The sequence below is a fragment of the Leopardus geoffroyi genome, chromosome C1 (genome assembly GCF_018350155.1).
Source record: "Leopardus geoffroyi isolate Oge1 chromosome C1, O.geoffroyi_Oge1_pat1.0, whole genome shotgun sequence".
NCBI classification, from domain to species: Eukaryota; Metazoa; Chordata; class Mammalia; order Carnivora; family Felidae; genus Leopardus; species Leopardus geoffroyi.
The window spans coordinates 72552879-72568745 of record NC_059328.1 but is presented as its reverse complement, the minus strand read 5'-3'; the positions used below and the strand labels follow the sequence as shown (position 1 = coordinate 72568745).

The window sequence follows — 15867 nt, the reverse complement described above, 5'->3', positions numbered from 1 at the left end:
TTTGGTAAAATGATCTAGGATAGATAAGAAATTTGAATCTCAAGTTTTATTATATTTGGTAGTGTGGATATAATTTTGACTATTCATAACTATTCACCAATAAAATATTTTTATGTAGCCATATATGAGGGAATTCTAAAAAGCCCTACTTTAATTTGCAAGCAACTAATTAAGCCTCTTGAGGACTTAATATTATAAACTGGAATACTACTCTTTAATTCATATTTAATTTAATAATTTAATAACTATGTCCAAAATATCCCATACTGACCATGATCTGTTTTAACTGCACATATTTGTGGAGGACATTGTATTTGTGACAGGTGTTAAAAACTACCACTGAGGCTTAAATGCATTAAATAAGGTTTGTTGGGTGTGGTTTTATTATAAAATTTCCTAGATATTTACCATGAATTTTAGATTAATCAGGATCAATAGAGCATTCAAACTTTATAATCCTCCTATAATTTTTTTAAGATAATGAAAAAAATGCAGAATGCATGGTCTTGACAATAAATTTTGACATGCAATCATAGGACTTATTTTCCTTTAGGGAATAAAGATTTCTTTTCAATTAAGACACTTTAAAGTATAAAGACAAACCTAAATATTTTTCTTTTCTCAGTTATTATTCAGCAAGAATAACATAGGTAGAAATGTTGGCCTCTAAGAAAGTTATATAAAAAGTCATCTTGTTTCTTGCACAAGAAATGATCTGTCCATTTCAAAAGGATGTTAATAATAGCTATATTTGTTAGTGTACTATTGTGTCAAGTACTACAGTACTATATATAGTAAATGTCTTACACATATCTCATTTTATCTTCACAATAGCATTATAAGCTAAGTACTATCTCCATTTTACAGATGGTTTAGTTATTGCTGTCACATAACTATCAAGTGACTTTGCCAGGATTCTAACCCAGTTCTTAACCACTTAGCTTTGGGACGAAATTGTGGAAAACATTCAATACCATGCTAAAGTGTTTCTACTTTATTCATGGGCATCATGAAGCAATCAAAGACATTTAAGTAGTAAAGTGTCCTAGGTGATTTATGTTTTAAAAATATATCAGTCAGCATGGAGGAGGGCTTAAATAGGAGGGAAACTGAAGGCAAGGAGATGAACTCATAAAAGCTAGAAAAGAATTATAAAGATCTGAAATAGAACATTCAATCAATCAGCCAATATTTATTGATTGCCTTTCATATGAGCCATTGTGCTAGACTGTCCACAAAGATGAAAAGTATTGATCCTTACTTTCAAAAGACGTACAATCTAGAGAAAGATCTGCAAGAAAACTTTTATAATAACCATATGAAATATATTCAATTTGTAATACCAGCCTTCAGTCTGGCAAGTAATGAAATAGGGAACTGTGCGGAGAAGGTAGCACTTGAGCTGACATGATGAATGAGTAGGATTTGCATCCAGACAAGGGAGATGTATGGCATTCAGGAAAAGGAAGCTTGTGAGAGGATGGAAGTGTAATATGTGGAACACTCTTACACTAAAAGCTATTCGTTGTTTGCATGAAATTCAAACTTAACTGGGCATCCTGTATTTTATCTGGCAACCCTATTGGCCACCTACAAAGTTTCCATATATACAGCAATGTTTCTCCCTTTTTTTCTGTCTCTATGGAAGAAATATTCCTCCTCTTTCTCTGTATTCAAGTCCCACACACGTTTTGCAGCAAAACCTCTCCTCAACTACTGAACAACCTCATGCCATCAGTTATCACCTACCTTTACACTGATCTCTCTCTTGAATCAAAATTTCCCCTTTGCACTTAAAACCATTTTCACTGCCAATGTTGTAGCTCAGGCCCTTTTTACTTTTCACCAGCATTAGTAATAATCCTTCATTTGTTCTTCCAGCCTCCAGTCTGGCATTTCTTCAAATCTGCTTCTGAGTAGATGATGGAATAATGTTTGTAAAGTATAGATCTTATCATGTCATCTTTGTGCTTATTCCTTCAGTGATCTCCACGCTTCCAGGTTAAGGCTCGCACTTCTTTACTTTTTATGCAAGGTTCTTTATAACCTACCCTGTCTTCTCTAACTCTATTGTCTATAATCATACAGACATACATAGTCATATAGTGATGGAAGCATCACTCTTCCGAAAACCTTATTCCAGCTAAACTGTTTAGAATACCAAACCGTACTATACTTGTTCAAATCTCAAAGCTTCTTGCCTTCATATATTACAACTGATGATTTATCTCTCTATTAGACTATAAGCTTTTGAGAGAAGAGCCTAACTGATTTTATGAATATCACAATAATCATAATAATGTCCATAACATATAACAGGAATGCAATAGATATTGGCTGAATGCATGATTGATTGAAGGACTGTGTTTAAAAGCTATTTGGGAAATAGAAACAATACAACTTGGAATTTATTAAATGAAAGAGAATTCGAGGATAAAGCTGAGACTATTACTTGGGTTACTGTTGTCATTGATTTAAATAGGAAACTTAGGAGGAGCAGGTTTAGAGGATGGGAAATACAAGAAGTTTCATTCTGGGTATAGTTAGTTTGAAGTTCCTCTTTGACATCAAGGTAGAAACAATCAAGAAATCACAGTAAACCAAACTTAAAAATAGAAATAGTAGCATGAGGGGATGTTGAGAGAGAAAGGTAGTATAGAGAATGGAATTGATAACTTCTATAATGTTTAACCCTTCACCTGTTACATAACTGAACTTGATGCATATATACACACATGCATTTATCCATTCACTCAGTATTTCGTTTATTTAACATCTATTGAATTTCTTTTATGTGTTAGACCAAGGAGTAAATGTGAGATTATAAAGATTTCTTTTTGTTGTTGTTAATTTTTTTTTAACATTTATTTATTTATTTATTTATTTATTTATTTTTGAGAGGCAGAGAGAGACAGAGCACAAGTAGGGGAGTGGCAGAGAGAGAGGGAGACACAGAATCCGAAGCAGGCTCCAGGCTCCGAGCTGTCAGCACAGAGCCTGATGCGGGGCTTGAACCCATGAACCATGAGATCATAACCTGAGCCAAAGTTGGCCGCCCAACTGACTGAGCCACCCAGGTGCCCCTTATATAGATTATAAAGATTATAGATTTCTAAACCATGGTTCCGCCCCTGGATGAGGTAACAGTTTGGTGACAGATACCATAAAAATAGCACAAAATGTTGTAAGAAATGCTGTATTAAAGAGTTGGTGAAGTGCTATGAGAGCCTAGATAAATGAAAAACAGATTCTGCTCTAGGAAATTAAGAATTACTTTAAAAGAAAGTGATAATGGAACTTAATGTTTTCAGGTATGCATTTCATGTTAGGTGAAGAACCAGGTAGCTTTCTAAATTCTTTTCAGTTTGGAAAATTTGTTTCTCTTGAAGTTTTGTAAAGAAAAATGTCATAGAACTGAAGAAAACCAACTGATAAAACCAACCAATATTACAATAGTGATATTTAAAATTTCCTTCTCATTACTTCTTTTAGTCTTAGAATTACATTGTTTAAAAGTGGGACAAAAAACCCTGAAAACCAGACATTTTAATGAATACAAATGGTTGAATTTCCAATGAGTAATAATTACTTTGTGGATTACTTTATCTAAATGTATTCAATAAACAGGAACTTTAAGCTTCATCAGGAACATCACTAGACTAATTGTTTAAAATTACTGAATTTTAAAATAACATTTCAGAAGAGATGATTTTATCAAAAGGACTAGAAAATTTTAAAAGAAGAAGGACTTTGTTTTGTAGGTTAAGAAGCATCTGCTTATGTTTTTCTTCTTGGTGCTTCATTATTTTTATTGAAGTCGTTTCTAGAAACAGAAGGGAAGAACAGAGTCGAACATGCTGACCCTATTAGCGTGATCTTTAGTTCTGTACACAATATCACGGAAGCATCTTAGAACTTCATTTATTTTAATATACATATCTTGTTTGGAAACTAGGGACAATATCAATTACTAAAGCCCTGTTGAGGCTATTCAAGGAGGTCATCAAGACAATTATGTGCACTCTATGTGAAATACATGGTTACCCTATTTGTAAGCCAGTTGGGTTCTTTCCAGAGCAATTTGGCACAGCTCTAAAGAAGCCTTTTATTTTCTCTTCATTTTCTGCCAGTTGACTAAAAACCTCAAACTAAGATTGGAAACTTATGTTGATTATGGTTCTATTCATTATGGGTATGTGTGTGTATATATATGTGTGTATATAGATACAAAACATACTCTCATGAGCCTTTTTAAGAACCACCCGATTTGGCCATCTGCTTTCAAGTATCTCATAACATTAGAAAAACCATCCTTTGCTGCTTACTTCAGAAAGTAAGTGCCCAATAAATAATCTCTGTTCTCCAGTAAATAGAATAATTTATTTATTCCTATAATGGTTTGTGTTGTTACTTTGGCTGTGGAATTAGGGGTGGTAAAATAGGCTGTTATTTTCTGTTGTATGACATCTCTGATAAGTTTTTGGAGAAAGCCTACTATTAGAAATAGGAAGCCTGTTTTAATTTGTAAAATTATGTTACAGAATATGTGGAAATAACCTTCACACTGAATTATGAAAATGTCATGTGATCATATGTATAGAGGTGAGCTAACTTGGTAAGAGAAAAATGCATACCTCTGAATAGTTTTCTAAGAGCACCTCAGCTCAGCCCTGAGCACATTTCATGTGCTAAATCAAGATTTCTTACACTAGCCATTTTATTCTCCAGACATCATTTAGTCAGCTGAAAAATACTTATGAGTTTGTACAATGCGTAAGGTATTGTGTTAAGAAATTACTTAGAAAGAAGATTAAAACATGGTCTTCTGTCTGCTAGGAACTTGTAATTTTCCGGAAGTGTGAGATTTCCACATGGGAAAAGCTAAAAAAGCATAACTAGGCAACATATAAATGAACAATAAGGAGCTCAGGGAATGACTATTATGGCCATTTTTCTGAAAAACTTTACAGTAGGATTTTGAGATGGATGGATTGGATTTGGCCAGGTAGAGTCAAGGAATGAGAGTCTTTATACAATAAATACAAAAATGAACTAGAGATGGAGGGCAAAAGTAAACCTATCAGTCTTTAAAAAAAAAAGTTAGGAGTCAGATTGTGACATATCTTAAATATAAAGCTGAGAAGTTTAAATGCTAATAAGCCCAAAGAAGATTTTTTTGTTGTAATGATAAAAACATAACATAAAGTCTACTTTCTTAACAAATTTTTAAGTGTACAGTACAAGAATGTTAACTATATCCATATGTTGTACAGCAAATCGCTAGACCATTTTTATCTTGCATGACTGAAAGGCTATGCCTGTTGAGCAGCAACTTTGAATTTCTACCTCCAGCCTGTAGCAGCCACCATTCTACTTTCTGCTTTTATGACTATCACTACTTTAGATACCTCATATATCTAGAGTTATACGGTATTTGTTCTTCTGTGATGGGCTTATTTCACTTCACATAAGGTCTTCAAGTTTCATGCATGATGTAGCATATGTTAGAATTTACTTCCGCTTAAAGGCTGAATAACAGTCCATTGCCCAGTAGTCTAAATATCCACATTTTCTTTATCCATTCACCCACTGATGTGCATCTAAGTTGTTTCCATCTATAGACTATTGTGTAATGCTGCGTTGAACATGGGAATGCACTTAACTCTTTGAGATTATGTTTTCAATTCTTTTAGGTAAATACCCAGGAGTGGGGTGGCTGTATCATATGGTAGTTCTATTTTTTAATTTTTGGAGGCACTCCACACAGTTTTCCATAATGGCTGCACTATTTTTTTTTAAATTCCCACCAACAGTGCACATGGGTTTTAATTTCTCTACATCCTTGTCAACATTTATTTCCTTTTTTGTTTGTAATAGTCATTCTAACAGTTACGAGGTGATGTCTCTTTGTGGCTTTGATTTGCATTCCCCTAATGGTTAGTGATGTTGAACATTTTGCATATACTCAATCATTTGTGTGTTTTACTTGGAGAAATTTCTGTTATAGTCCTTTGGCCATTGTTTTAATTGGCTTATTTGGTTTTTGCTGTTGGGTTGTAGGAGTTCCTTATTATGTTATATATTAAACAATCATATTTATGGATTATGCATATTTTCTCTCATTCTATAAGTTGCCTGTTCCCTGTGTTGGTTGTTTTCTTTCTGTGCAGAAGTATTTACTAGTTTATTTTTGTTTTTGTTGCCTTTGTTTTTGTGTCAAATACAAAAAGTCATTATCAAGACCAATATAATGGAGGTTTCTCCTATGTTTTCTTCTAGGACTTTTATGGTTTCAAGTCTTATGTCTAAATGTTTAATCCATTTTGAGTTGATTTGTATGCACGGTGTAATTTAAGCATCCAATTTCATTCCTTTGCATATCCAGTTTTCCTAACACTGTTTGTTAAAAAGACTATCTTTTCCCCATTGTAGTCATAGCACCCTTGTCAGAGACTATTTGACCATGTGTGTATAGTTTTATTTCTGGGTACTCTATTCTGTTTCATTGGTCTATATATCTGTCTTTATGCCAGTACCAAACTGTTTTGATTATTATAGCATTTTTTTTTTTTTAATGTTTATTTATTCTTGAGAGAGAGACAGACAGAGACAGAGTGTGAGTGGGGGAGGGTCAGAGAGAGAGGGAGACACAGAATCTGAAGCAGGCTCCAGGCTCTGAGCTGTCAGCACAGAGCCCAATGCAGGGCTCGAACTCACAAACCGTGAGATCATGACCCGAGTCAATATATTTTGAAGTCAAGAAATTGAGACCTCTAGCTTTCTTCTTTCTCAAGATTGTTTTGACTATTGAGGGTTCTTTGTGGTCCCATATGAATGATAGAATTGTTTTTTGTATATCTGCAAAAAATGCCATTGAGTTCTCACCAGGGATTCCATTGAATCTGTAGATTACTTTTCATAGTGTAAATGTTTTAACAGTATTAAGTCTTCCAGTCCATGAACATGATATATCTTTCACTGTGTCATCTTTATTTTTTTTTTCACTGTGTCATCTTTAATTTCTGTCAACAATGTTTTCTAATTTTCAGTGTACAAATCTTTCACCTCCCTAGTTAAAAGTATTCATAAATATTTTATGGTTTTTGATGCTGTGGTAAATGGGATTGTTTTCTTAATTTCCTTTCTGAATTGTTTGTTGTTAACGTATAGAAATGTAGCTTATTTTTGTGTATTGATTTTGTAATTCTGCAACTATGTTGAATTCATTTATTAATTCTAACAATATGTTGCTAACATCCTTAGCATTTTTTACATACATGCTCTTGTCATCTGTGAACAGAAATTTTACCTTTTCTTTCCTACTTTGATGCATTTTTTTCTTTCTTGACTAATTGCTCTATCTAGGACTTCTAGTACTATGTTGGATAGAAGCAATGAGAATGAGCATCCATGCCTCATTCCTAATATTAGAGGAAAGCTTGCAGTTTTCCACTGTTGAGCACAATATTAACTGTGGACTTCTCATATATGACCTTTATAAGGTTGAGGTAATTTCCTTCTATTTTTAGTTGGTTGAGTGTTTTATCATGAAAGAATATTAAATTCTGTCAGATGCTTTTTCTGCCTCCATAGAGATAATCATGTTATTTTTATCTTTTGTTTTGTTAATGTGGTATATCATATGATTGATTTTCATATGTAAACAATTCTTATATCCCAGGAGTAAATCTCATTTGGTCATGATGTATGGTCCTTTAGTGTGCTCTTGAATTCATTTTGCTAGTTTGTTTGTTTTTTTTTTTTTTTTTTTTTGGAGGGTTTTTACACCTATATTCATTGGAGAATTTGGCCTATAATTTTCTTTTCTTGTAGTGTCTTTGTCTGGCTTTGGTATCAGGGTAATGCTGGTCTCATAAAGTGAGTTTGGAAGTGTTCCCTCCTCTTGTCATCTGTGAACAGAAATTTTACGTTACCCAATTTTTTGAAAGAGTTTGAAATGATTTGCATTAATTCTTTCTTAAATGTTTTATGGAATTCCCCAGTGAAGTCATTTGGTTCTATGTTTCTCCTGGATGGGATATATTTTATTACTGATTCAATCTCCTTACTACTCAGAGATCTATTGGATTTTGTATTTCTTCATGTTTAGTTTTAGTAGGATATATGTTTCTAGGAATTTTATGTGTGTCTTCTAGGTTATCCAAAATGTTGGTATATAATTGTTCATACTAGCATCTTATGATCCTCTTTCATTTTTTATTTTATTTGAGTATTATCTCTCTTTTTGTTAGTCTAGCTAAAGGTTTGTCAATTTTGTTTTCATTAACAAAAGTTTTATTAATTGTTACCAAGTTTTATTCATTTTTTCTATTGTTTTCCTATTTTCTATTCACTTATTTCTGCTCTAATCTTTATTATTTCTTTCTGTCTCTTAACTATGGGCTTAATTTGTTCTTTTTTTTTTTTTTTTTTTTTTCTAGTTTCTTGAGGTGTAAAGCTAGGTGGCTTATTTGAGATCTTTTTTAATGTGTACCATTTTAAAATTCTCTCCTAGGGGGCCTGTGGGTTGCAGGTTGCTCAGTCAGTTAAGTGTCTGACTCTTGATTTCAGCTCAGGTCATTATCTTACAATGGTGAGATCTAGCCCCGAGTATGGCTCTAAGCTAAGCACAGATTAGCTCTCTCTTGCCCCTTCTCTGCCTCTCCCCACTTGCACGTGTGCTCTTGCACTCTCTAAATAACTAACTAACTAACTAAATAAATAAATAAATAAACTTTTTTAAATAAATAAATGAATAATAAATAAAATCCCTTCTTGGTACTGCTTTTAAACATCCCATAAACTTTAGTATATTGTGTTTTCATTTTTATTTGTCCCAAGATATTTTCTAATTTACCTTTTGATTTCTTCTTTGACCCATGGGTTCTTCAAGAGTGTGTTGTTTAATTTCTTCCTATTTGTGACTTTTTCAGCTTTCCTTCTGTTGATTTGTACTTTCATACCATTAAGGTTAGAAAGGATAGTTGGCATAATTTAAATTTTATTATATGTGTTAAGATTTGTTTTGTGACCTAATATGTGATCTATGTGATCTATGCTGGCGAATGTTCCCTATATGCTTGAAAAGAAAATACATCCTGCTGCTTTGTGTGGAATGTTCTTTATCTATTGGGACCATTTAGATTTTAGTGTTATTCAAGTCCTCTGTTTCCCTTATTGCACTTCTGTCTGGTTGTTCTATTAATTATTGAAAATAGGGCATTGGAATCTCTTGCACTGATTGTGTTGCTGTCTGTTTCTTCCTTCGGTTCTGTCAATGATTGCTTCGTTTATTTGGGTATCCGATATTGGGTGCTTATTTATTTATAATTGTTATATCTTCCTGGTGAATTGACCCTTTTGTCATTAGTTAATATCCTTCTTTGTCTCTTATGACAGTTTTTGACTTAAAGTCTATTTTGTTTCATGTAAGTAGGGCCACACCTGTTCTCTTTTGGTTATCAGTTGCATGGGATATCTTTTTCCAAGTTTCACTTTCATTTTATATATGTTGTCTACAGTGTGTTTCTTGTAGATATCATATAATTGGATTTTTAAAAAATCCATTCAGGTACTCTAAGTCTTTTGATTGCAGACTTTAGTCCATTTACATTTAAAGTAATTACTGGAGTGCCTGGGTAGCTCAGTTGGTTAAGCATCTGACTCTTGACTTCAGCTCAGGTCAGGATCATGGTTGTGAGTTTGAGCCCCACAGCCAGTCTCTGTGATAAGTGTGGAGCCTGCCTGGGATTCTCTCTCTCCCTCTCTCTCTGCTCCTCCCCCACTTGCACATGCTCTCTCTCAAAATAAATAAATAAACATTAAAAAAAAAGTAATTACTAATAAAGAAAAACTTACCATTGCCATTTTGTTCATTGTAATTGTTTTGTGTCCTATAGCTTCTTTGTTCCTGTTTTCCTCTCTTGCTGTCTTCCATTATGTTTTGTTGAATTTTTGCTGTGACATGCTTCAAAACCTTTCTTGTTTTCTTTTGTGTATCTTTTATAGATACTTGGTGGTTCCCATGGGGTTTATATGAAACCTCTTATGTTATAGCAATCTATTTTAAGCTGATAACGACTTCAGTTGCATTTGAAACTCCACTCTTTTACTCTATGGAAGATTTTGAGAGTAAAATGATGAAAGAGTTGTTTTCAGAAGAACAATAATAGCAAATTTAAATATGAATGTAGTGAATATATGGGGTAGATAAGTGCAATATCGGTTTAAAGACATAAACACTAATCAACGTGCAATGTATAAGAAGAAAACTAATATTTATTGAGTCTCTGTTATATTCAAGGTACCCTTTTATTTATTGTAACAACCTCATGATGATGATGGTAACATTATTCTACAGATAAGGAAACTCAGGCTATAGCCCTAGTAAGCTTCAGAGCTGAAATCCATATCCAGACTTGACTTCAGATTCTATTTTAAATTAAAAAAAAAAAGAATTTGTTTGTTTACCATGATAAATATGAGACGTGTACAATTTAAACAATGACAATAACACAAACTGTATTAATGTTAAGAATTAGACCATTGTAAGTTTCTCAAGTATCCCTCACTTCCCTTCTTGCATTTATAGATAACAACTCCCTTGTGTTTGCCATATTTTTACCATACTTTTGCCACACTTTTACCAATGTGCTGTTTTGCTTGTTTTGGAAATTAATATAAATAGAGCCATAGTACATTAAATCTTCAGTGATTTGCCCCTGCCACTCAGTCTTTTCTTTCCCATATATTCTAGGCTGATGCATGTAATTACAGCTTATTTATTTTTACTGCTATATAGTAACACACTATGTAGATGTACTGCAATTTTGTGATTGATGCAACTGTTGATACACATTTATGGCCTTATTTCTTTCTTGAGATTACTTTTCACAAATCTTCCACGTGTGCTTGTAAAGACTTTGTAAACTCCAACTTGGGGATTCGGTGTTTTACATATGGCCATTAGATCAAGATTGGTCACTTTGCTATTTCAGTCTTCTCTATTCCTGATTTTTATCTGCCAAGATCTAGTAATTTCTGAGAAATGTGTTAAAATTTCCCTGTCTAACATTAGATTACTCAATTTATCTTTATTTATCTATCAATTTTTACTTCATGTATGTGGAATTTATTAGTTGCATAAAAATTGAGAGTTTTTCATCTCTTCCTGGTGAACATAGCCTTTTATCATTATTTAGTGACCCTCTTAACTCTAATAATCTGTCTTACCTTGAAGTCTATCATATGTAACACTAATATGATTATTTCAGCTTTTTTGAGCTGGTGAATCTCTTGCATATCTTTTTCTACTTTTCTGAACTTTAAATCTCCCCGTATGTTTGTTTTAGTTGTGTTTCTAATAAACAGCATATAACTAGTATTTTTTTTAATTCTGCCTTTATAATTTTTTTAAGATTGTAAATTGGTCTTGGAAGAGAAAGGAAAAAAGACTCTGGATTTATCTGCTTCCCTGAGAGAGTTATTTTTTGTTTCTTGGTCAGTAATACCACCTATGCAGGGTAAAAAGCTGCAGTGAGAGAATAAGGGAACTTAGTTTTCTTTTATCGCTCAGCCGTCAGCTAGTTACACCCTGGATATGGAGCTGAGTCCGTTTCTTACACATACACACTAATCTAAACTTGTATATTCATCAATGTCTTTTGAGCCCCAGGAGTTGGTAATAGATTCTTAGTGTCTGCTTTTTTTATGCTATAACAAAAAATGATCAGCTTTGTTAGCCGATGATAACTCAGCAAAAAATTATTTGCAAATATTACAAACTTTCTGACTCTCCCAGAGAAGATGTTTCTCTTTCATCTAAGTTCTCATTATACTTTACTTCTACTTCGATTACAACTCTTATGTGCTATTTTTTATTTTAAAGTGCCATCATCAATAATAAATTGGGAATTCATTGAGAATAGGAACTGTGTTTCATTTGTATTTGTATACTCAGGGTCTAATGTGCTATTTATTGTACCTTACACATAGAAAATTAATAAATGTTGGATGAAAAATGAATGAAGAATTAATTAAATAGTGAAGCATTAGCTGTCCTGTGTTGGAACTTAAATATCATAGCATTGATTCCATAACTTCTGTCAGTCTAAATACTTAAAACCTATCACTTAGAGATCTTGAAGAATATTTTGGATACTAAAGAGTTAGACATCGTTGTATCAGTCAGAATTCTTTCAGTTGTAAGTAATGAAAATGCAACTTAAACATGATTATATAAATATGAGCAAAGTTTAGGAATTCGAACAACTAAATCCAGGACCCCAAACAATATCATTAGAATCCAATTACTCCTACTCTCTTCATGTGTTAATTTATGGATTTCATTCTCAGGCTCTCTCTCCTTCATGATTTCCCATCATCCTTAATGCTATTCCCAACTGTTCCAATGTAGTCCAGAATTTCCTTTAGTTAGACTGAGGTGGGTTTCTGGCTCATTACTGAACCAATTACTGTTTCTGGGGGTGTAGAATATGCTGGCTGACTTAGGTACATGTCACATGTCCACCCTCAAATTTAGTCAGGGACGGACTCACCTCCCTTCAAATTGTGTGGGCTGAGTGGGGAGAAAGTGTTTCCCTAAGTAAAATTAGGATGCTTTTGCCTTAAAAAAAAAAAAAAAAAAAAAAAAAAAAAAGCAAATGTATGTTGGACTTGCATACAACAACATACACCCATTTCAATAATCTAATCCATCTCTTCCAATGAAAAATAAGAGAGCTGCACAAAAATGTTATTGCCTGAGATCATGCAGTTTCTCCAATGGTGCCATGTACATAATAAGCCTGTGATAATACATTGTAGACTTTTAAACTGACCAAGAGTTTTTCACCTTTTGATTGTGTTGCAATTTAGCAAAGATAGAGCAAGGCATAATGTGAAGACAAGATTTTAGTGCAGTTTGTCACTTTGCTGCATTCCAGAACAAATGATTAAAGCTACCTGGATAGATTTGCTATTTGGCATAGTTATTTACTACATTTAAAAATTAGATAAAATCTTTGAATGGTTATAGAATCACTAAAAGCAATAATGCAGAAGGTAGTTTTAAAAAGAGATTTACTTAAAACTTTGCTGACACATTGAATAGTTAGAGGAACAGAACTGAATAAGAAAAATGTCACCATGTTAAATAGATAGTATAGGATGTTTTCTGAAATAGAAAGATTTTTTTAAGTGACTTTGCTGAATTTTTATTCAGAGCATTTGATTTTTAATAGCATGCATTTTGACTAACAACAGATTTCTTTTAATCGTGAAATTGCTAATCACATTCAGATTGTTACTTTCTTCTGCAAATTCCTCTTTTTGCCAGCTTGTATTAAGAAGGGAAATAAACTGAAGAACATTTAGTGCAAATAATGTGTTCTAGATTCTGCTAGTCTCTTAACAGATATTAAAACAGCATATATCTCTTCCATCTGTTTTTAGACATTGTGGATACTGTATTATGTATTTGTTGTACTATTATCAAATTAACAATTGGACCCATTGCTTTTTTTTAATGTTTATTTTTTATTTTATTTTTGAGAGTGAGAGAGAGAGAGCAAGAGCAGGGGAGGGGCAGAGAGAGGAAGACACAGAATCTAAAGCAGGCTCCAGACTCTGAGCTGTCAGCACAGAGCCTATCGCGGAGGCTCAAACCCGTGAACTGGGAGATCATGACCTGAGCTGAAGTCAGAAGCTCAACCGACTGGGCCACCCAGGCGCCCCAGGACCCATTGCTTTAAATTTAGAAGTACTTTTTCTGAGTGTCTGGTTGTGTCTGGTTGAAGAGAAACATACTGAGCAGATTATTTGAATGATAACATATTTTTAAAGAATAAGTTTGCTACATTTCCCAATTTTTTAGATGCTCTATACTTTTTGGTCACTTACCCTCTGACCCAATTTGATAACTTCATAATGGGAAAAGAATGGTACCAAATTGTATTGCCCATATCCAGATTAATGCTGATTGAAAAATATTAATTGAGCTGAAGTTTTTCTTGCTTGTGCCTATGTTTCTTTTATAGGGACTCCTTGGAAATAGGGGACCTCCAGGACCTCCTGGTCTCAAAGGACCTCAGGTATGGAAAAAATAAATACCCCAGTCAGCAATTGTTTTAGTTCAAGTATTCCCTTTTTATTTTTCCTTGGACTTTATTTTTTGCTTAAAGAAAACATTGCTTTAGTGTGGACAATTTTTGCCGTACAGGATTTTTTAAGTTACCATTTTACACTGGCAGTTATGAAATGGGATTCGGAATCATTTTCGGTGTTGTGAATTCATTAAGTAATTTATGCCAGTGATCTCCATGGAATGTCTGAGGAATCTGAGCTAGAATCTCCCTCATATGTACTTGAATGTATATTTACTATTTGTGTCTATTTTATATTTGTGACCCAAGAAATTTTATTTTAATTGAATTGTGAATTGAGAAAAATGTTTGTTGATCAAATAAATAAAGTAGATTATATGAAGCTAGATAGGTCTGTGTATGCTATTCAGATATGGTAATATCAACTTTTTATTTAAAGGTGAAAAGTCAGTATATTTAGAAAATATGTCAATAAATATAATAAAAACATTTATTGCTTTTTAATTTTCCTTAAGAATAATATATAAAAATTATTTTTTGATGTTACTCTATACATTTTTTGATCCTAGAAGAATACACAAGATTTTATATTTTATGACATTATAACTGGTTTGATCCCAAGGACATTGGACTTATAAGTTAGTCTAAAGAAAGCTCTAGACATTAAGCTCCATTTGGGTAGGATCTGATATACCTTTATATCTCTATGCCTTAAAACAGAACTAAGAATCAAAACTATATTTATTAAATGAATGAAATATTAAAATGTACCAAGAGCAAGCATTCTTTGCCAATAATATTTTAATATACCAATGGATATTAATTTCCATCTATTCAGAACTTAATTGAGTGGGAGAGATACTGAGCCCAAGAAGGTAAAGGTTATCCTTAATTTATGATCTCAGTGATTGTTAATCTTCGCTGTGATTTTTATTTGCATTTTCCTCATGACCAGGGATAATGAGCATCTTTTCATATGTCTCCAGGCCATCTGTATGTCTTCTTTGGAAAAATGTCTATTCAGGTCCTCTGCCCATTTTTTAATTGGATTTTTTTGGCTTTTGGTATGGAGTCGTATAAGTTCCTTATATGTTTTGGATATTAGCCCCTTGTCAGATATCCTGATTTTGTGATGGATACCCTAATCACTTTTACTCTTATTCGTTCTCAATTTTCTATATATTACTTTTACCATCTACCAATTTAAAAACAGTCAAATAGTACAGGTATCCCTTAGAGTAGATGTGGTGTTGTAACTGAAAAAATTAAAACGTTATGGGATGATACAGTTCTAAAATACAAACAAGTCACAGCTTTATTTTCATCACATCTCAGAGTGAGTTTCAGGTTTCAGAATAAATAGAATAAGTGTTTACATTTTTAAGTACTTATTTCAGGCCATGAAATGTTCTGATTTTTATCTAAGGGAGAAGAAGGACCAGTTGGACTCTTTGGAGAACTGGGACCAAGAGTAAGTATCATATAAATACTCTTCAAAAAGTGCTTCTCTTAAAACAACCGTTGTGTGAATGTCTTTTAATAGCACCAAATTTTAAGTTGTAACAAAGGAAAAAAACATACTATAAGCATACAATCCCTCCAAATAATATAAGCCTATAACTGGAATTTTCCAGGGATATTTTAAATGATATTATACCTACTGCATATTTACTTGTTCTGACAGTGGTTTTATGGTCTTAGTAATTTGAGCTAATTATTTATAAATTTTCTCAAAATGTAATAGAAAGCTAAATGCCTTAGCCAT

The 15867-nt window shown here is 32.9% G+C and overlaps 1 protein-coding gene across 5 annotated transcripts in view; it reads left to right on the top strand.

The window, feature by feature from the left end:
* Positions 1 to 15867, top strand: part of COL24A1 (collagen type XXIV alpha 1 chain) — a 397210-nt gene that overhangs the window by 156202 nt on the left and 225141 nt on the right. For all 5 annotated transcript variants that reach the window (XM_045478122.1, XM_045478119.1, XM_045478121.1 and 2 more), the window contains 2 exons: positions 14037 to 14090; positions 15529 to 15573. In XM_045478122.1, coding sequence (XP_045334078.1) covers positions 14037 to 14090; positions 15529 to 15573 — 99 coding nt within the window. The remainder of the gene's footprint in view (positions 1 to 14036; positions 14091 to 15528; positions 15574 to 15867) is intronic.